We start from the raw sequence: 21382 nt of genomic DNA on the forward strand, positions 1-21382 counted from the left end.
TTTATAATGGCGCTATATAGTGTACATACTCACAATTCTGTTATATTTAGTGTACACATACAGTGAAGGAAATAAGTATTTGATCCCTTGCTGATTTTGTAAGTTTGCCCACTGTCAAAGACATGAACAGTCTAGAATTTTTAGGCTAGGTTAATTTTACCAGTGAGAGATAGATTATATAAAAAAAAACCAGAAAATCACATAGTCAAAATTATATATATTTATTTGCATTGTGCACAGAGAAATAAGTATTTGATCCCTTTGCCAAACAAGACTTAATACTTGGTGGCAAAACCCTTGTTGGCAAGCACAGCAGTCAGACGTTTTTTTGTAGTTGATGATGAGGTTTGCACACATGTTAGATGGAATTTTGGCCCACTCCTCTTTGCAGATCATCTGTAAATCATTAAGATTTCGAGGCTGTCGCTTGGCAACTCGGATCTTCAGCTCCCTCCATAGGTTTTCGATGGGATTAAGGTCTGGAGACTGGCTAGGCCACTCCATGACCTTAATGTGCTTCTTTTTGAGCCACTCTTTTGTTGCCTTGGCTGTATGTTTCGGGTCATTGTCGTGCTGGAAGATCCAGCCACGAGCCATTTTTAATGCCCTGGTGGAGGGAAGGAGGTTGTCACTCAGGATTTGATGGTACATGGCTCCATCCATTCTCCCATTGATGCAGTGAAGTAGTCCTGTGCCCTTAGCAGAGAAACACCCCAAAAACATAATGTTTCCACCTCCATGCTTGACAGTGGGGACGGTGTACTTTGGGTCATAGGCAGAATTTCTCTTCCTCCAAACACGACGAGTTGAGTTAATGCCAAAGAGCTTAATTTTAGTCTCATCTGACCACAGCACCTTCTCCCAATCACTCTCAGAATCATCCAGATGTTCATTTGCAAACTTCAGACGGGCCTGTACATGTGCCTTCTTGAGCAGGGGGACCTTGCGGGCACTGCAGGATTTTAATCCATTACGGCGTAATGCGTTACCAATGGTTTTCTTGGTGACTGTGGTCCCAGCTGTCTTGCGATCATTAACAAGTTCCCCCCGTGTAGTTTTCGGCTGAACTCTCACCTTCCTCAGGATCAAGGATACCCCACGAGGTGAGATTTTGCATGGAGCCCCAGATCGATGTCGATTGACAGTCATTTTGTATGTCTTCCATTTTCTTACTATTGCACCAACAGTTGTCTCCTTCTCACCCAGCGTCTTACTTATGGTTTTGTGGCCCATTCCAGCCTTGTGCAGGTCTATGATCTTGTCCCTGACATCCTTAGAAAGCTCTTTGGTCTTGCCCATGTTGTAGAGGTTAGCGTCAGACTGATTAATTGAGCCTGTGGACAGGAGTCTTTTATACAGGTGACAATTTAAGACAGCTGTCTTTAATGCAGGCACCAAGTTGATTTGGAGCGTGTAACTGGTCTGGAGGAGGCCGAACTCTTAATGGTTAGTAGGGGATCAAATACTTATTTCTCTGTGCACAATGCAAATAAATATATATAATTTAGACTATGTGATTTTCTGTTTTTTTTTTTTATATAATCTATCTCTCACTGGTAAAATTAACCTAGCCTAAAAATTCTAGACCGTTCATGACTTTGACAGTGGGCAAACCTACAAAATCAGCAAGGGATCAAATACTTATTTCCTTCACTGTATATAATGGCATTGTATATACTATGCACATGAATGTTGTCAGCATATATACCATACACATCAATAACACTACTATATACTGTACACATGAATAATTCTGCTATATATACTATATACATGAATAATGCCATTATATATACTGTATAGTAGTAAGATGGGATGCACTCCTAGAAGTGGATGTTGGTGCTATTAGGGTTCGGGTTGGACTCCCCATAACTTCAGAGACAAAGAAAACCCCAGCACTCAAATATGAAACATGAATACATTTTGACTTTTTTATTCGTACATAGGTTCATGTACTTCATGATATAGTAAATTTCTTTATATCATTCCGATTCTTTTCAGACATTTCGGCCTATCCAAGGCCTTTGTCATAATCACTGTAAGCATAATACAGAAAAAATAAGTACAAAATTCACACCAAAATAATAAGGTATAACATGATCACTCATTAACATTGATACAGTAATAATGCATTTAGACATAATATGTTCATATAATGACTTTGAACAGGAATATAACTTTTTATTCCATACAGTCTATGGAATATCATGACTTATGAAATTACATCAATGATTATAGTAGAAGTGAAGAAGTAGTTGCTTCAATATGACTCAACAAGTGTTGCTTTAGTACATGAGCACCGATGGAGGCCAAAAGAAGTAATTCTATGATATTAAAAAGAAAATAGTCACAAGTCTAGCTGGCATAGAATATGTACAAAAGTGATGTTTACCAAATACAAGAGAGAACTAAAAGCATGACGTGTAAGCTGAATACGTGCTTTGGAACATCCATCAAATGTATATTTGGGGGAAGGGATACCATAAAAACATTCCCCAAGACCATACCATAAAATGCCGGATAATGAAGATAGTAAGAGAAATAGCAGAGGATAGGAAAAGCATTCAAAATAGGGGTAAGGTTTACCTTAGCATTAGTATTCTATGTAGTCCTGATTGAATAAGTATACACTTAAACATTAGACATAGACTTATGCCGCATGCACCGGCCGAGTACCGTCAGTGATCCGAGGAAAGATAGAACATGTTGTAATGACCGGGGGGTAGGGAAAAGGACAAGTGAGCCCTAATCTACACGCCACTCTGTCCCTGCCTACTTGCAACGACCCGCCCTAGGCGACGGGGTACAACTGGGCGGCGGTCCCTGCACTCAGTAAGTGCACAACAAACACGACAAACATACAAGGGAATACAAGCAAGGGAAAGGGGCAGTTGCCCACGGCAACACCGTGAGCAACCAGAGTGGTGAACGAGCGGAGTCAAGCCAGGAGTGTGCGAGGTACCAAACGAAGAGCAGAAGAGTAGTCAGTAAGCCAGGGTCTGTATGGAGCAGGAACAAACTAGAAGGAGCTGTAGCTGGGCCAGGAAACCACACGAAAAAGAATCACAAGCACCGAGGGACAGGAAGGGCAGGCTTAAATAGACCGAGGGCGGGAGCTAGCTGAGTCTGGCCAGGTTGCGATAGGCTCTCCCACTCCTAAGCCTGCCAGCCTGAGTGGTGGAAGCTGGAGTCAGTCTCAGGGATGTAGATTCAGGTGCTGACTGATTAATTAAGGGAGTTAACCCCGAAGCTGTGCCTGGCAGATCCTTTACAGTACCTCCCCTTTTATGAGGGGCCACCGGACCCTTTCTAAGTGGATCTGGCTTACTGGGGAAACGCAGGTGGAACCTCCTGACCAATACCCCAGCGTGAACATCCCGGGCGGGTACCCAAGTCCTCTCCTCGGGCCCGTAACCTCTCCAATGGACCAGGTACTGGAGGGAGCCTTGGACCATCTTGCTGTCCACAATCCTGGCCACCTCGAATTCCACCCCCTCAGGGGTGAGGATGGGAACAGGAGGTCTCCTCGAGGGAGCCAAGGACGGGGAGCAGCGTTTAAGGAGGGAGGCATGAAACACGTCGTGTATACGAAAACACGGGGGTAACTCCAGCCGGAAGGAGACAGGATTGAGGACCTCAATGACCTTATACGGCCCAATAAACCGGGGAGCAAACTTCTTGGACGGAACCTTGAGACGCAAGTTCCTAGACGACAACCACACCAGATCCCCGACCATAAACAGGGGGTTAGCAGAACGTTTTCTATCAGCCTGAGTTTTTTGTACGCTCTGGGACGCCTCTAGGTTCTTCTGAACCTGGGCCCAGACTGTGCACAGTTCCTGATGAACGACCTCTACCTCGGGATTGTTGGAACTACCAGGTGAAACGGAGGAGAACCGTGGATTAAACCCAAAATTACAGAAAAAGGGAGAGACCCCTGACGAGTTACTGACCCGGTTATTAAGGGAAAATTCGGCGAGGGGAATGAATGAGACCCAATCATATTGACAGTCAGAGACAAAACACCTTAAAGAGGCTCTGTCACCAGATTTTGCAACCCCTATCTGCTATTGCAGCAGATAGGCGCTGCAATGTAGATTACAGTAACGTTTTTATTTTTAAAAAACGAGCATTTTTGGCCAAGTTATGACCATTTTCGTATTTATGCAAATGAGGCTTGCAAAAGTACAACTGGGCGTGTTGAAAAGTAAAAGTACAACTGGGCGTGTATTATGTGCGTACATCGGGGCGTGTTTACTACTTTTACTAGCTGGGCGTTGTGTATAGAAGTGTCATCCACTTCTCTTCACAACGCCCAGCTTCTGGCAGTGCAGCACTGTGACGTCACTCACAGGTCCTGCATCGTGTCGGCACCAGAGGCTACAGATGATTCTGCAGCAGCATCGGCGTTTGCAGGTAAGTCGATGTAGCTACTTACCTGCAAATGCTGATGCTGCTGCAGAATCAAGTGTAGCCTCTGGTGCCGACACGATGCAGGACCTGTGAGTGACGTCACAGTGCTGCACTGCCAGAAGCTGGGCGTTGTGAAGAGAAGTGGATGACACTTCTATACACAACGCCCAGCTAGTAATAGTAGTAAACACGCCCCGATGTACGCACATAATACACGCCCAGTTGTACTTTTACTTTTCAACACGCCCAGTTGTACTTTTGCAAGCCTCATTTGCATAAATACGAAAATGGTCATAACTTGGCCAAAAATGCTCGTTTTTTAAAAATAAAAACGTTACTGTAATCTACATTGCAGCGCCTATCTGCTGCAATAGCAGATAGGGGCTGCAAAATCTGGTGACAGAGCCTCTTTAAGTATTGTTCTAGAGATTGATTAGTCCTCTCCGTTTGGCCATTGGTTTCAGGATGGAAGGCAGAGGAGAAGGACAGATCAATCCCCAACTTCATACAGAAGGCTCTCCAAAACAATGAAACAAATTGTACCCCTCTGTCCGAAACAATATTGACAGGGACCCCATGGAGACGCAGGATGTGTTTGACAAACAAGGTAGCCAACGTCTTGGCGTTGGGTAGTTTCTTGAGGGGCACAAAGTGGCACATCTTACTGAAGCGGTCTACCACCACCCACACCACCGACTTGCCTTGGGATGGAGGCAAATCGGTGATAAAATCCATGGAGATATGTGTCCAAGGTCTCTGGGGAATGGGCAACGAACGCAGTAAGCCCGCTGGTCGGGACCTGGGAGTCTTGGACCTAGCACAAACCTCACAAGCGGCGACGTAGGCCTTAACGTCTTTAGACAACCCAGGCCACAAATAATTTCTGGTAATGAGGTGTTTGGTACCCAGGATGCCTGGATGACCAGATAGTGCGGAGTCATGATTTTCCCTAAGTACCCTTAGCCGGAATTGCAGGGGAACAAACAGTTTGTTCTCAGGAAGGTTCCCGGGAGCTGAACCTTGATCAGCAGCAATTTCAGAGACTAAATCAGAATCGATCGAGGAAATGGTTATACCTGGAGGCAAAATACAAGCAGGATCTTCCTCCGAAGGAGGGCTGGCCATGAAGCTATGCGACAGTGCATCAGCCTTAATATTTTTAGACCCAGCCCTATAGGTAACCAAAAAATTGAATCTGGTAAAAAATAACGCCCATCGAGCTTGTCTCGGGTTTAGCCTCCGGGCAGATTCTAGGAAAACCAGATTCTTGTGGTCGGTAAGGACCGTTACCTGGTGTCTAGCCCCCTCCAGGAAGTGGCGCCACTCTTCAAATGCCCATTTAATGGCTAAGAGTTCGCGGTTGCCAATATCATAGTTACTCTCAGTTGGCGAAAACTTCCTGGAGAAGTAGGCACAGGGGCGGAGATGGGTGAGGGACCTGGTACCCTGGGACAAGACAGCCCCCACTCCCACCTCAGATGCGTCAACTTCCACGATAAATGGCTCCATTTGGTTGGGCTGAACCAGCACCGGGGCCGAGATAAAGCACTTCTTAAGGACCTCAAAAGCCTGGACAGCCTCAGGAGTCCAGTGGAGGAGATCAGCACGTTTGCGAGTGAGGTCCGTAAGAGGCTTAGCGATGACCGAGAAGTTAGCAATAAATCTCCTGTAATAATTAGCGAACCCCAAAAAACACTGTAACGCCTTCAGGGAGGCAGGTTGGACCCATTCCGCCACAGCCTGAACCTTGGCGGGGTCCATGCGGAATTCATGAGGAGTGAGGATTTGACCCAAAAATGGTATCTCCTGTACCCCAAACACACATTTTTCGGTTTTGGCAAACAGTTTGTTTTCCCGAAGGACCTGGAGCACCTTCCTGACATGCTCAATGTGGGAGGACCAGTCCTTGGAAAACACCAGTATGTCATCAAGGTACACTACAAGAAATATCCCCAGGTAATTTCTCAAAATCTCATTTATGAAATTCTGGAAGACCGCAGAGGCATTACACAACCCAAAGGGCATGACGAGGTATTCGAAATGGCCTTCGGGCGTGTTAAACGCAGTCTTCCACTCATCACCCTCTTTGATGCGAATAAGGTTATACTCCCCCCGTAGATCCAATTTAGAGAACCATTGGGCCCCCTGAACCTGATTAAAGAGATCAGGAATCAAAGGAAGGGGATACTGTTTCCTTACCGTGACCTTATTCAGGCTACGGTAGTCAATGCATGGCCTAAGACCACCATCCTTCTTCCCCACGAAGAAGAAGCCAGCACCTACTGGAGAAGAAGAGGGACGAATGTAACCCTTGGCCAGGGATTCCTGGATATACTCTCTCATGGCTTCACGTTCGGGACAAGATAGATTAAATATCCTACCCTTAGGAAGCTTAGCTCCTGGTACCAATTCGATAGCGCAATCGTATTCTCTATGAGGAGGTAACACTTCGGAGGCCTCCCTAGAGAAAACATCAGCGAAGTCCTGAACAAACTCGGGTAGCGTATTCGCCTCCTCAGGGGGAGAAATATAATTAACAGAAAAACATGTCGTACAACATTCATTACCCCATTTGGTTAGCTCCCCAGTATTCCAGTCAAATGTGGGATTATGCAACTGCAACCAGGGAAGGCCTAGAACCAAATCGTACAATAATCCCTGCATCAACAGTACAGAGCATTGCTCCAAATGCATGGAGCCAACAAGGAGTTCAAAAACAGGGGTATGCTGTGTAAAATAACCATTAGCAAGAGGAGTGGAGTCGATACCCACTACCGGGACAGGTTTAGGCAAATCAATCAGAGGCATAGCAAGAGACATAGCAAATTCCACAGACATAATATTAGTAGAGGACCCTGAATCCACGAAGGCACTGCCGGTAGCAGACCTACCACCAAAAGAGACCTGAAAGGGAAGCAAGATCTTAGTACGTTTCCTATTTACTGGAAATACCTGTGCGCCCAAGTGACCTCCCCAATGATCATTTAGGCGCGGAAGTTCTCTGGCTGCATTCTTACGCTTAGGACAGTTGTTCACTTGATGCTTGTCATCCCCACAGTAGAAGCAGGGACCATTCTTCCTGCGGAATTCTCTACGTTGTTGGGGGACACGTAGGCCCCGAGTTGCATAGGTATCTCTGAGTCTTTCGGGGAGGAACGAAGCAATGGAACTTCGGGAGGCATCATGGGGGAGTCGGAGGAGAAAACACATAAACGTTCATGTTGTCGTTCCCTGAGACGTCGGTCAAGTCGTACCGCTAAAGCCATAGCCTGGTCTAGGGAGTCAGAAGAGGGATAGCTAACTAGCAGGTCTTTCAGGGCATTCGACAGACCCAACCTAAACTGGCACCTTAAGGCAGGGTCATTCCACCGAGCAGCTACGCACCACTTCCTAAAGTCAGAGCAATACTCTTCAACAGGTCTCTTACCCTGACGTAAGGTCACCAGCTGACTCTCGGCAAAGGCAGTCCTGTCAGTCTCGTCATAAATAAGTCCGAGAGCAGAAAAGAAACAATCAACGGAAGAAAGTTCAGGGGCGTCAGGAGCCAAGGAGAAGGCCCACTCTTGGGGCCCTTCCTGCGTGCGCACGCTCGTCCCCGCTCTTAAAGGGGCAGCGCGCGCACCGGACATCTTGAACGACCTTTGACCTGTGAGTACCCTGGACTATAAGAGGGGCCCAGCCCCCTAGTTCGATGCCTGAGCGTTGTTAGTTTTCCCAGTCTGTCTTGCAAATGGTCCCTTAGTGTTTCCCGTTCCTGTTGTTACCCGTACCTTGTTCCCCGTTCCTGTTTCCCGTGCTTTGCCCTAGTATCAAGTCGTGCCACGTCCTGTGTCATCTGCCACGTCCAGAGGAATCTGCCACGTCCTGTGTCATCTGCCACATCTGTAGGAATCCGCCACGTCCTGTGTCGTCTGCCACGTCCAGAGGAATCTGCCACGTCCTGTGTCATCTGCCACGTCTTGAGGAATCTGCCACGTCCTGTGTCGTCTGCCACGTCTGGAGAAATCCGCCACGTCCTGTGTCATCTGCCACGTCTGGAGGAATCCGCCATGTCCTGTGTCATCTGCCACGTCCGGAGGAATCCGCCACGTCCTGTGTTATCTGCCACGTCCGGAGGAATACGCCACGTCTGCGCAACTTGCGGCTCCTGTGTCATCCGCCACGTTTGGTGCCATCTGCTGCACCCATCTCATCTGTGCCAGAGCTGCGGCCACCATCTGGACTATTCAGGTACCCTTGTGCGGGACATTGTATTTCTGGGGTGTCCTGTTGTTTGGCCAGCTGCCTCCCCACTGCGGCGGTACGGCCTAGTGGGTCCACTAACCCGCTCCGTGACAGCTTCTTTTATGTAAGTACTTTATGTGCCATTTTCTTTTGTTATGTTTGGTTACATTAAGTTTCATTCTATTAGTTTAGTAATACGCTATTTTTATTTATAGTTCTCATTGGCCAAATGGTGGTTGCCTACATTGATGTAGAATTTTCATGAAGTTCATGGGTGGTGGCACCAAATCAACGTTTGCCTCAGGCAGCAGAAAAGCTAGAATCAGCCCTGCTAACAGGCATTATCAAAGAACAGCCCTTGGGTCCTTTCTAAGGTTCCCTGTGTAAAGAGGGGTACCCTGAGGCCTGTGCCTTTATTAACACAACGATCAGTATTGATTATGTTGCTTATGGAGTGAAACAGCTTGGATCTAAGGTTTTTCTGATTCTGACCATTATTGTAGGAGTTCAGCTGTCAATCAAATTACTCTATATCGATTTTTTGCAGTGCCTGCGTGATCACAAGGACATATATTTGTTGTGTACGTATATTTATATATATGTACATTCTCATTCATAGCTGACTTTATTTTCTAAATATTTATATAGTAGGGGCATGTTTAGGATTCATATGGCCTATAGCAAAAACAGGGATCGGTCCCCACCTCCTAGATGATAGTAAATTGTACTACAAACAACAATAAAGGAGATAGATAAATAGATAGATAGATAGATAGATAGATAGATAGATAGATAGATAGATAGATAGATAGATAGATAGATAGATAGATAGATAGATGGATAGATGGATAGAGAGATAGATAGATAGATAGATAGATAGATAGATAGATAGATAGATAGATAGATAGATAGATAGATAGATAGATAGATAGATAGATAGATAGATAGATAGATGGATAGATAGATAGATAGATAGATAGATAGATAGATAGATAGATAGATAGATAGATAGATAGATAGATAGATAGATAGATAGATAGATAGATAGATAGATATCAAGAAGGACTGGAGTTCAAGTCCTTAGATGGGCATCTGCTTTTTCGCTATACTATAGTGCTGCCCTACTTTGGATTTCTATCTATCTATCTATCTATCTATCTATCTATCTATCTATCTATCTATCTATCTATCTATCTATCTATCTATCTATCTTCTATCTATCTATCTATCTATCTATCTATCTATCTATCTATCTATCTATCTATCTATCTATCTATCTATCTATCTATCTATCTATCTATCTCTCTCTCTATCTCTGTCTGTCTTTCTATATCATCTACCTAGTTTCTCAACTTCACTAATAATATGATCAATTACACTAATTTAATTATTAACTTTCATGTACACTGTAAAAGAACAATATCATGAAGAGAATAAGACATACCGGTAACTTAAAAACATGGGCACAGCCGTGTTTTATTGCAACAGTCATTACCTGTTGGTTTCTATCACACTAAGAGTATTGAAAAAGCCCATTAAATCTTGAAAGGTATCTGTCAAGAAGTTATCTTAAAAGGGAAAGGAAATTGAATTTTTCACAGCAGTATTTTTTTTGTATTTTCTTTTTACTCTTCCTGGAACAGAAAATAGGCAGACAATATTTTATTTAAAGTTTAGGTTACTAAAGTTGATTTGTTTATCAGGCTGGGAAGGAATTATTGATGCATACTAGCATTTCAGCCTCCTGGTACTATTAAATACATTTTAAATGTATAGCAGCTGTCTGCTGACTCAAGAATGAAAAATAAATATAGGAAAAATCATATATATTTTTTATTTTTGCCAATGTACTGCACACTTCTTTCTTTGTAAGTATCAGCAGTTCTAGGGTGATTTTCCTACGAGAGTTTAATTTTATAGTACTTGTTTTACTGAGCTGCAATAAGTGATGTTGCCATAAGCAATCTCCCTGTCGGATTAGGGGATTTGGATAAGAATGAACAAAATGTTTAACAAATGCGTTGCTTTTTTACTGGCACTTAGCCAGGCACAGTTGTATGAGGATGAGTGGGATTAGTGATATAAAATTTTACAGGACACCTCAAGTATAGATATTTTTTGTGTTTGATATTGTAACAAGTATCAAAAATCTCATTCCGGATCAAAAATGAAAGAAATAATCTGATTACATTTTTTGCTAAACTCATAATTATTTTTATTTTATTTTTTACTATAAAAGGTCATGGTGTTTGTGAATCATATTACTAAATATAGGTTATGATGGCCATACTGCAATTCTTGCAATAGCAATTATTATTTTATTTTTTTTGGGGACAACACACATTCTGCCGAACACATACCCAAGACATGTGCAAGCAGATTCCTTTACAGTTGCAAATGTTAGCTTCAGATTTCCATGGAATAAAAATTTACGTAGTTGTATTGCAATCATAGTCTACTATGCTTTCAATACAGATTAGACAAAGGTATACCAGCCAAACATATGTCAAAAGACACTCTTGATACATGTTTGGCTTTAAAAAGCATGCCTCAATTTGATTTCTGTTGGATTCTATATAAATGTGACAAAAAAAAAATATCTGTTCCCAACTTTATGAAATCAGGGGCATATAGAGGTAAAGTATATCTCCCCTTAGACTTGTATGGGTAGGTTCACACATATCAGAAATGCTGCGAGTTTTACGTGAAGAGTTACAAATTCTCTGCACAGAGATTGACCTGCAGTGCAGATATTAATATCTGGAGCATGTGAATTTCCGATACGGAATGAATACAGATTTGTTGCGGATGTTGAATTCAATGGAAATGAAGAAATCCACAATTAAATCCTAGTGTTATGTATTCTGCCTGCAGAATAACTACGGATCCGTATCATCTAAATTTTTGACACGGAATGAGCACAGAATTGTTGCAGATATTGAATTCAACAGGGAGGAAGAAATCCGCAAATAAATTGTGGATTCTGCTGTGGATTACATGTGGATCTGCAGCAAAGTTTGCAGGTGCAGATAATCATTTAAACTAAAACAGTATACTTACCATACAAATCCCATGGCGCTCCCATGGCAACGCTTGCCTTACCCCCATCAGTCTCTGTATACTGGCCTCCAGCTGCAGGCTGAAGCGGTCAAATGTGTATAAACATCATAGCTGAAGACCATTATACAGAGACTGGCGGGGCACCAGGCAAGCGTGGTTATGGTAGCGCCAGGGGATTTGTACAGAGAGTATAATTTATTTTTTGGGTTTTTTAATGATCAATTTCAAAGCTGCAACAAAATCTGCAGAATTTGATGCAAAAATTCTGCTGCAGATTTCCCTGCGGATTTGCTGCAGAAAAATGTCCGCTGCAAATCTATTATATGTGAACCTATTGTAAGATGCAACAAATGTGTAATGGTCTGCTCAACATGCACTTGTTCCTGGACAACACGTTCCTGGAAAACCAGAACAAGTAAAAATTCCAAGGAAGGATTCTTATGCATTTTGAGTCTATGGTTCTTACTCATAGCAGTGCGTAAGAACCATTGGTTTGAAATGCGTAAGTGTTCTTCCTAGGAATTTTTACTTGTTCTTTTATTTAGATGAAATAAAAAAATTGTGATTTTACTTTGGATCATGTGCCGGATGTCGTCTTATCATTCAATGTGTACGTGTGTACCTACAATTTGGCTCATATGGCTCAAAGCATTTATGAAATAAAAATATGGCCATGTACATGAGGACATAATACGTTTTTGCAGTGTAGGGGCTACCCAGATTATAAAATACAATACAATTAAAGCAGATAGCAGCATGTGAGCTATCAGTTATCAGTATCAACAATAAGTTAAGACAGGGTTTTCAGTCAACAAAACATTATCTCATAACTATAAGCTTACTGTTACGGGTACCCAGTATAACATTCTGAGATTATGACTCATCGGCCTCAAAGCATATTTTATTGATTTACTGTGTTGGGTATTTCAGTAACATTTATTTTTAATGCTCCTATTATACACATTTAACACATATGGGCATAATAGTAGCTTCAAATCTGTAGCTAAACAAAGTATATCTAACTGATTGCAAAGAGCAAATATAATACAACAATACCTACTGAGATAGACATTACAATTGAAACCATATCACAACAAAATATAAGATTAAATCAAGTATAAAATCCCTATGAAAAAACCTACTAAGTGAGGGATGGGAGCACATACTAGAGAAATAATAATTTGCTAGCGAGAGCTTTTATATCATTTCAAATGTTAAAATACTTTGAGCTGTGCAACCAATATCAGACTTGATTTAAAGTTCCTTGGCTAATGTTATTTCCATGCATATTTAAGCATTGTTTGATAATTTGGGAATAAATGTGACAAGTAGGTTTACAGATAAAAAAAAGTTTACTTTAGTACATGTTGTCTTGAATTGTAAGGATGCTAGTTCAATTAAATAATGACATTGAAAAAAAAGAAAATGCCCAAATCATCGGCCACAATATATGTTTTGTACATTTACCATGTTGGGTATTCTAGCTATATATATTTATTTATTTTTTAATTTACTTATTAATGTATATATAATCCCAATTGGTCTCATCTATCGAAACTGGGAAAACTGGCCATGTTGTTTATGAAAAAACAATCACAAAGCAGCTTATACAGCTCTGAAAAAAATAGAAGCTGCAGTGCGTAATTTTTCCTTTGGGCAACAAGAACCGTTATTCTGTTAGACAGTTTTAATAAATAAGAACTCTACAGATACATAAAGCATGTAAAGCTCATATATATTTTAATAATTTAATAAACATCACAGAGCACCTCAAATTATTAAAATCCCACACCTGACCTTGTACTAAAACGCTAACAGGTGGTGTTAGGCTATAAATACATATCAAAAAATTGTGCCTAATAAAAACTATATACAAAGAATGCCAGTCCTGAACTATGCAATAAATATAACCATTATCGAACTGAATTGATATTTAAAAATAAATAATACACAATTGGAGAAAAAAAATATAAACAGCAGAATAAATTATATAAGCATATTTCTGACCAGGACCGGCCAGTCTCTGAATATGTGAATATTACATCACCACTGATCCAGAAGTGCATTTTATCTTTGGCTTTGACTCCAAGATTTACCAATAATATTTATTAATTTTACAAATTTTACTAATAATATTTATCAAATTGAGAGAGCTTAACATTTCATTTTCGGTTGCTGCATTCGTTTTAACTAGACCTTTTTGTTGGATGGAAATCATATGCCATTTAATTTTTAGATCATAATTTTTCCTCCCTATTTTTTGATCTTGACCTTGTGTGCTAAATCAGACAGCAAAGTATCTCTGTGCTTATTGTTGAAAAAAAAATTGTGTTTACAAGAAGGACGGTATGTCGGAAGTGTGATGTGAGATTTCCCTAAACAGTGACAAATAAGGGACTGTTCACATCTGCATTGGAGGCTCTGTTATTTGCCTCCATCCCAGATCTGGTCAAAAATACTGAAAACAATATTACAACATGCGGCGCTATTATTTGCAGTAAAAACACAAACAGATAGAAACCCTACAGAACCCATTAAAGTCAATGGGGTAACATCCGGCGCCGATGGTGTCCGTCATACAACAGAACCTGGACTTCTGCTATTTTTGTTGAACTGCAACTCTGACAGAGCAGAACAACAGGAACACAGACACAGGTGTGAACTGGCCCTAATTCAATACTTAAAGAGGTTTTCCCATGAGAGACATTTATGGCATATCCACAGGATATGTCATAAATGTCAGACAGATGCGGGTCCCACCTCTGGGACCCGCACCTATCTCTAGAACGGGGGCCCCTAAACCCCGTTCTAGCTTTGTTTGATCTCGCTGTCTCCCGGACACTTCCTGGTTATATGGTCAGGAGTTACGAAAACAACGTAGCTCGCTGAGCTACGCTGTTTTCGTAACTCCCACAGTAGTGAATGGCATTTACGGAAGCAGCGTAGCATGTGAGCTATGCTGTTTCCGTAACTACTATTCACTTCTATGGAACTTACGGAACTTACGGAACTTTACGTAACTCATGACCATATAACCTTTTTCATGGTCGGAATTCACCTCATTCAGCTGCAACACACAGGGTTTAGGGGGCCCCGTTCTGGAGATAGGTGCGGGTCCCAGAGGTGGGACTCGCATCTATCTGACATATATGACATATCCTGTGGATATGTCATAAACGTCTCTCATGGGAAAACCCCTTTAATGTTATAATCTCTGACTTTTAAAATAAATATTATAACTAGTCTAAGGCAATGTTCACACGGGGTATTTTGCAGGAGGAATATCTACCTCAAAATTCCGTTTGGAAGTTTGAGGCAGATTTTCCTCTCCCTGCACGCCGATTTTCGCGGAGTTTTTCGCGCCGTCTTTCGCCCGCGGCCATTGAGCGCCGCGGGCATAAAACAGAGCGAAATATGCTTTCTCTGCCTCCCATTGAAGTCAATGGGAGGTTAGAGGCGGAAGCGCCCGAAGATAGGGCATGTCGCTTCTTTTTCCCGCGAGGCAGTTTTACTGCTCGCGGGAAAAAGATGCCGACGCCTCCCATTGAAATCAATGGGAGGCGTTTTCGGCCCGTTTTTGCCGAGTTTTGCGACGCGGTTTCTGCGTCAAAAAACTCGGCAAAATACCCCGTGTGAACATAGCCTAAATGTGGTCGGAATATACAGCAAGCAATCAAATAATGAATAAAAAAAATATCCTAATTTATTGTTGACCATGAAGAAGGGGTAAGCAAGTTATATTTAAAGAGTTTCCCTGGGACTTTTACATTGATGGCCTCTACATAAGATGGGCCCGCAATGTTAGATTGATGAGGTCCAGGCTCTGGGTCCTCTGTGGATCACCACAGTGAAGGGGCCGCCTGCTGATGCATATGGATGATACGCTGTGCCAATGTAAATAATGAAGAAGAGGCCAAACCCCACACATCAAACAGTGGTACCCTATCCTTAGTATAGGTCATCAAGGACAAATTAATGGAGAACTCCATTAAACACAATTTCATAAAAGGAAAATATTAACAGACAATATTGCTTTAATGTTTCTCCTCCTAGATGGCAAGTTAATAAGCAGGGAAATATAAAGAGTATAAATACACATTTACAATAATGCTAGTCTGTTAAACCCCTAGGTCTAAGAGTTTACAATTTTCTGTTAGGATGATTTAGCCTTTTACAGAAAATGCATAACTTATTTAACACCTAACTTTCCAGTTCTTTGGGTGATGTTTTGTAACCTTGAAGCTTGATCCATGTTTATGTCTTCTGTGGTGTTTTTCCAGACTATTACTTTAAGTATATATTTTTTCAATTTATCTTTTACAGTTAATACAGACCATAAGTGCAGTGGACAAAGATGAGCCACCAGGTGGACAAAAATTCTTCTTCAGTTTAGCATCAGTTAATCCAAACTTCACAGTCCAGGATAATGAAGGTAGTTATGGTGTGATATGATTCTTTGTAAATTACAGAATTACATGCAAAAAATGTTAAGCATTATATTGTTTTGTATCTTTAAATTATACACTGTAGATTATTTAGGATTCTTTTTAGTCCATTATGTGGTATATTTTTGTTATAATAATAATAATAGGTATGTTCAAGCTATAACAATAGCTAGGTAAGTAATAATTTCAAAAGGAAAACTTTCAGAACTTTTAGGGCACATTCAGACGTGGCGGAATTGCTGTTCAGATGTTGCGGAAATTAACTGTGTGGAAATTAGGCTGCGGTGCAGAATTTCCCCTCCACAGCATGCACATTGTGTTGCGGAGAAGAAGTAGAATTTCACTGCAGATTTCAGCCTTTAGGGCATGCCCACACGTGGCGGATTTCCTCCGCAACTGTCCGCATCAATGCCGCACAGAATCTGCGTTGCAGATTCTGCGGCGGATCTGCCCAAAATGTGCAGTAAATTGATGCGGACTAGCTGCTGCGGACTGCGGTAAAAGTACTTCCCTTCTCTCTATCAGTGCAGGATAGAGAGAAGGGACAGCACTTTCCCTAGTGAAAGTAAACGAATTTCATACTTACCGGCCGTTGTCTTGGTGACGCGTCCCTCTTTCAGCATCCAGCCCGACCTCCCTGGATGACGCGGCAGTCCATGTGACCGCTGCAGCCTGTGATTGGCTGCAGCCGTCACTTAGACTGAAACGTCATCCTGGGAAGCCGGACTGGAGACAGAAGCAGGGAGTTCTCGGTAAGTATGAACTTCTATTTTTTTGACAGGTTGCTGTATATTGGGATCGGTAGTCACTGTCCAGGGTGCAGAAACAGTTACTGCCGATCGCTTAACTCTTTCAGCACCCTGGACAGTGACTGTTTACTGACGTCTCCTAGCAACGCTCCCATAATTACGGGAGCCCCATTGACTTCCTCAGTCTGGCTGTAGACCTAGAAATACATAGGTCCAGCCAGAATGAAGAAATGTCATGTAAAAAAAGCAAGACGCATCCGCAGCACACATAACATGTGCATGACAGCTGCGGACTTCATTGCGGAATTTAGAATCTCCATTGAAGTCAATGGAGAAATTCCGCCATGAGTCCGCAACCAGTCCGCCACAACTCCGCAACATCCCTAGCATGCTGCGGACACCAAATTCCGCTCTGCAGCCTATGCTCCGCAGCAGAATTTTACGCATCGTCTAAACGAGCACTGCTAAATAAAAGTGGAAGTCAATGGACAAACGGCTCCGCTGCGGATTAACGCTGCGGAGTGTCCGCTGCGGAATTCAAGAGGAATTCCGCCACGTGTGGCTTTGCCCTTACAATGTAAAAACTGAAATCTGTGGCAAGTCGGCTGTGATATCTGCAACGTCTGAATTACCTGTCAAATATGCAAATGTTGGTGCACCAACATTTGCAGCGGAAATATTCTGCCACGTTTGAAAATGGCCTTAAAGTTTACATGCAGAAGATTTGTTAGAGAAATTGAATAGGCATCACAGAAATCAATTCACATGCTGCAGAAACAACCCCATTCAGATACATGGATTCTATTTTTCTTCAACAAATCTGGCCTGTGTTAAAATACCCTACAAGGTGTCATCGATGCCAAACTCACACAGTATATAACTACTTTTTTGCATTCAAGCTAGAGGAAATATGTCAAAAGCAACTCTAGTGAACAAAATGAATGGTTATCATCACTGCAGCCTCATATTTCATTCTTCATTAGCACACTTACACGGGCCAATGATTGGTTGAACCAGCGTTCGTACGAACGCTCCTTCCCAATCATTGCCTTGTGTAAACAGGGCAGTGATCAGCCAATGAACCAGCGAATGCTCGGCTTGTCGGCTGATAGCATCTCTTATGCAGCCAGGAAAATGGTTGCTAGTTATCAGCACATCTCCCTGTATTTACAGAGGACGTGCTGCCGAAAAGATGCAAAATGTATAAATGATTGTTTTGGCCAATACTTGCAATCACTGCTCCGTTTTAATGGAGCAAACAAACACAGATCAACATGCTGTATTGTCGATCAGCGCTTGTTTAAAGGGCAGAATATCTGCACGTGTAAAAGGACCATTAGACAGATAGCTTGGAATTAATGAAGTAATGTGCAATAAATTGAAAGAAAGAGCAGGAAGAGCTCTGGCCGAGGCTTCACCTCCTAGAGGGAGCCCCCGCATCTTTCCATCCCCACTGTAGATAGTATCACCCCCCTGTAGATAGCAACCCCCCCCTCGCTGTAGATAGAATTGCACCTCCCACTGTAAATAGCGCCACCTAAACTAATTCTAGGAGCGGAATCCCTGGTGTCAGATCGCACAGGCCAGTTATTCCGCTCCTAGACAGAGCCTCTAACGTCACTGTCCACGTCACGGGCTCTGTCTAGAAGTGGAATCCCCGGCTAGTGCGATTCCGGTCCTAGATTTCAGGTGGCACTATTTACAGTGGGGGGTTTGATGCTATCTATAGCGGAGGGTTGCTATCTAGCATCGGACCCCCCACTGTAAATAGCGCCACCTGAACTGACTCTAGGAACGGAATCATCTGTGTCAGATCGCACTGGCCGGGGATTCCGCTTCTAGACAGAGCCCCTGATGTCACTGTCCATTTGCACCGTGACTTTAGTGGCTCATTCTAGGAGAGGAATCCCCGGCCAGTGCGATCTGACACCGGGGATTCCGCTCAGCTAATTTGGCTGACATTCCATGATTGTGCCATGTCTGAGATAAAAAAAAAAAGAAAAACAAGCAAAAAAAAAATATCAACTGTGTACGGAGCAGCAAATAAACAGTAATTCTTTGAAATCCTGGAATATTCCAGTAGTAATAATTATGATTAAATAGATAACACTCAGGTCCAACGTAATTGTATATATACAATACATGCATCGATATACAGTTATATACAGCTGAGCTTTATTTTGTTCTTTCTCCCCATTTAAAATGGTGCTGGAATAATGATACTTTAACATGTCATTAGATTATAACAGTTATAATATGATTTTGAAAAACACTCCCCACTGGTTTTCTGCCATAGATGGCATATCTGGAAAAGTTTTACTGGTGGTGTAAGATGCTACAAATTCAATAGGAGGTGCACACCTCTTAATAAATGTGTCACACCTTCGACTGTACGTTCGTCACTGAGTGAAATCTATGCTCAAACCAGGAACTGGCGTTATTTTCCATTATAATTCATGCGAGTTTCTGGCATAAATTATAGTAAATGTGTGGATGACCCGCCCCTCCTGCTAGGCTCCACCCACTTCTTTAAAGTGGCCAAAGCGCCAGAAATGGGCCATAAGTTGCAGTTTTTGTTCATTTTCAGCAAATTTGTGACTTTCTATTACAGAAAACTAGCGTAGAAATGTTGATCAATTCCCCACAGTGATTTTACCATATATTTCAAGCCCAGCAAAGTTATGCACCTATTTTTATGCAGATATACTTTTTACAAGACATGAAGGATTTTTTCCAGGAACATCTATTGCTGGCCCATGCTTAAGATAGGCCATAAATGATTTAGCGGTGTGGACGACTTCAAGGGGCTGCGGCGTTTGCTGGAGTGCTGTGATCCATGTTGTTCTGCTGTGTCTGGAAAATGATTGAAGAGGCTGCGAGGTTCAAGAAAGCACTGTGACCTTTTCATTCTATGATTTGTAGGGCCCTTGGTGTTGGACTTCCACTTTGCACACATTCATGGTAAACCCCTTTGGTTTATATGATAATTAACTACAGATCTCAAAAAAGATAAGGGAACACTTAAGTATTACAGTATAATTCTAAGTCAATTAAACTTCAGAGATTTCAATCTGTCCAGTTAGGAAGCAAATGCGATTGTAAATTAATGACAAGAGGTGCGCTGTAGAGGCATCAACAGAACAACTCCCAAAAAGGAAATGATTTTGCAGTTAGTGGCCACAGACAGTTCCTCTCTTCTTATCCTTTTTTATATATCTTTCTCTAGTTTTGCTGGTGTCTTTGTCACTACTGGTAGCATTAGACGGTACCTGCAACCCATTCAGGTTTCCCAGGTAGTACAGCTTCTTCAGAATAACACATCGATACGTACCATTGGAGGAATGTATGCTGTGTCTACCAGCACAGTCTCAAGAGCATGGAGCAGATACCAAAACATGGACAGTTACACGAGGAGAGTCAGACAGGGCCACAGAAGGGCATCAACCCATCAGCAGGACTGGTAGCTGCAATGAGGAACAGGAAGAGCACTGTCATAGTCCTAAAAAATTACCTTTAGTAGGCTACTGGTGTGCATGTTTCTCACCAAATTGTCAGAAACAAACACCATAAGGGTCCGATGTCCTGTATTATTGGGACCTGGGCTCGCAGTCCAGCACCATGCAGCTCAAATGGTATTTGCCAATGAACACCAGAATTGGCTGGCCTGCCATTGGCACCCCATCCTCTACACAGATTATAGGAGGTTCCCATTGAGCATGTGACAGATGTGAAAGAGTGTAAAATCGACGTGATGAAAGTTATGCTGCCTGCAGTGTCATTCACCATGACCCGTTTGGCGGTGGGTCAGTGATGGTCTGGAAAAGTATATCTGTGAAGGGCTGCACAAATCTCCACGTGATAGGCAACAGTACCCTGGCTGCTGTTAGGTAACGGGATGAAATCCTCAGAGCCATTCTCAGACCTTACGCTGGTGCAGTGGACCCTGGGTGCACTACAATGCCTGTCCTCATGTTCCCCAAGTGTATAGACAGTTCATTGATGATGAAGGCATTGATATCATTGACTGGCCCACACGTTCCCGAGACCTGAATCCAATTGAAAACTCTGGGACATTATGAGTTAGTACATCCAATGCTGTCAAATAGCACAACACTGTCCAGTAGCTCACTGATACCCTGATCCATCGTTCTCATCGGGAGCATGCCCAGTCATTGTTGGGAGTGCATACAGGCACAAGGGGGCCATACAGGCTACTGATTCACATTATGAATTGCAATGATGAAATTCACACAAATTAGATCTGCCTGTGATTTAAAAAATGTCTTTGATTTTCGGGGTGATTTGAAATCCAGCCGTCAATTGGTTGATGATTTTGATGTCCATTGACCGTTGGTACATCATGTTGTTCTTAATAAAATACACAATTTATATCAGTAAATGTTTTCAACTTGAATCTTTTGTTCATCGAGATCCGATCTTTGATTTAAGTGTTTCTTTAATTTTTTGAGCAGTGTATATACTATGGAAACT

The 21382-nt window shown here is 42.3% G+C and overlaps 1 protein-coding gene across 1 annotated transcript in view; it reads left to right on the forward strand.

Annotated features, from left to right (window-relative positions):
* Nucleotides 1-21382, forward strand: part of LOC142651721 (cadherin-10-like) — a 427614-nt gene that overhangs the window by 396552 nt on the left and 9680 nt on the right. Inside the window, exon 10 of the mRNA XM_075826750.1 lies at nucleotides 16021-16129. Coding sequence (XP_075682865.1) covers nucleotides 16021-16129 — 109 coding nt within the window. The remainder of the gene's footprint in view (nucleotides 1-16020; nucleotides 16130-21382) is intronic.

This window comes from Rhinoderma darwinii, chromosome 5 (assembly GCF_050947455.1).
Source record: "Rhinoderma darwinii isolate aRhiDar2 chromosome 5, aRhiDar2.hap1, whole genome shotgun sequence".
NCBI lineage: Eukaryota > Metazoa > Chordata > Amphibia > Anura > Rhinodermatidae > Rhinoderma > Rhinoderma darwinii.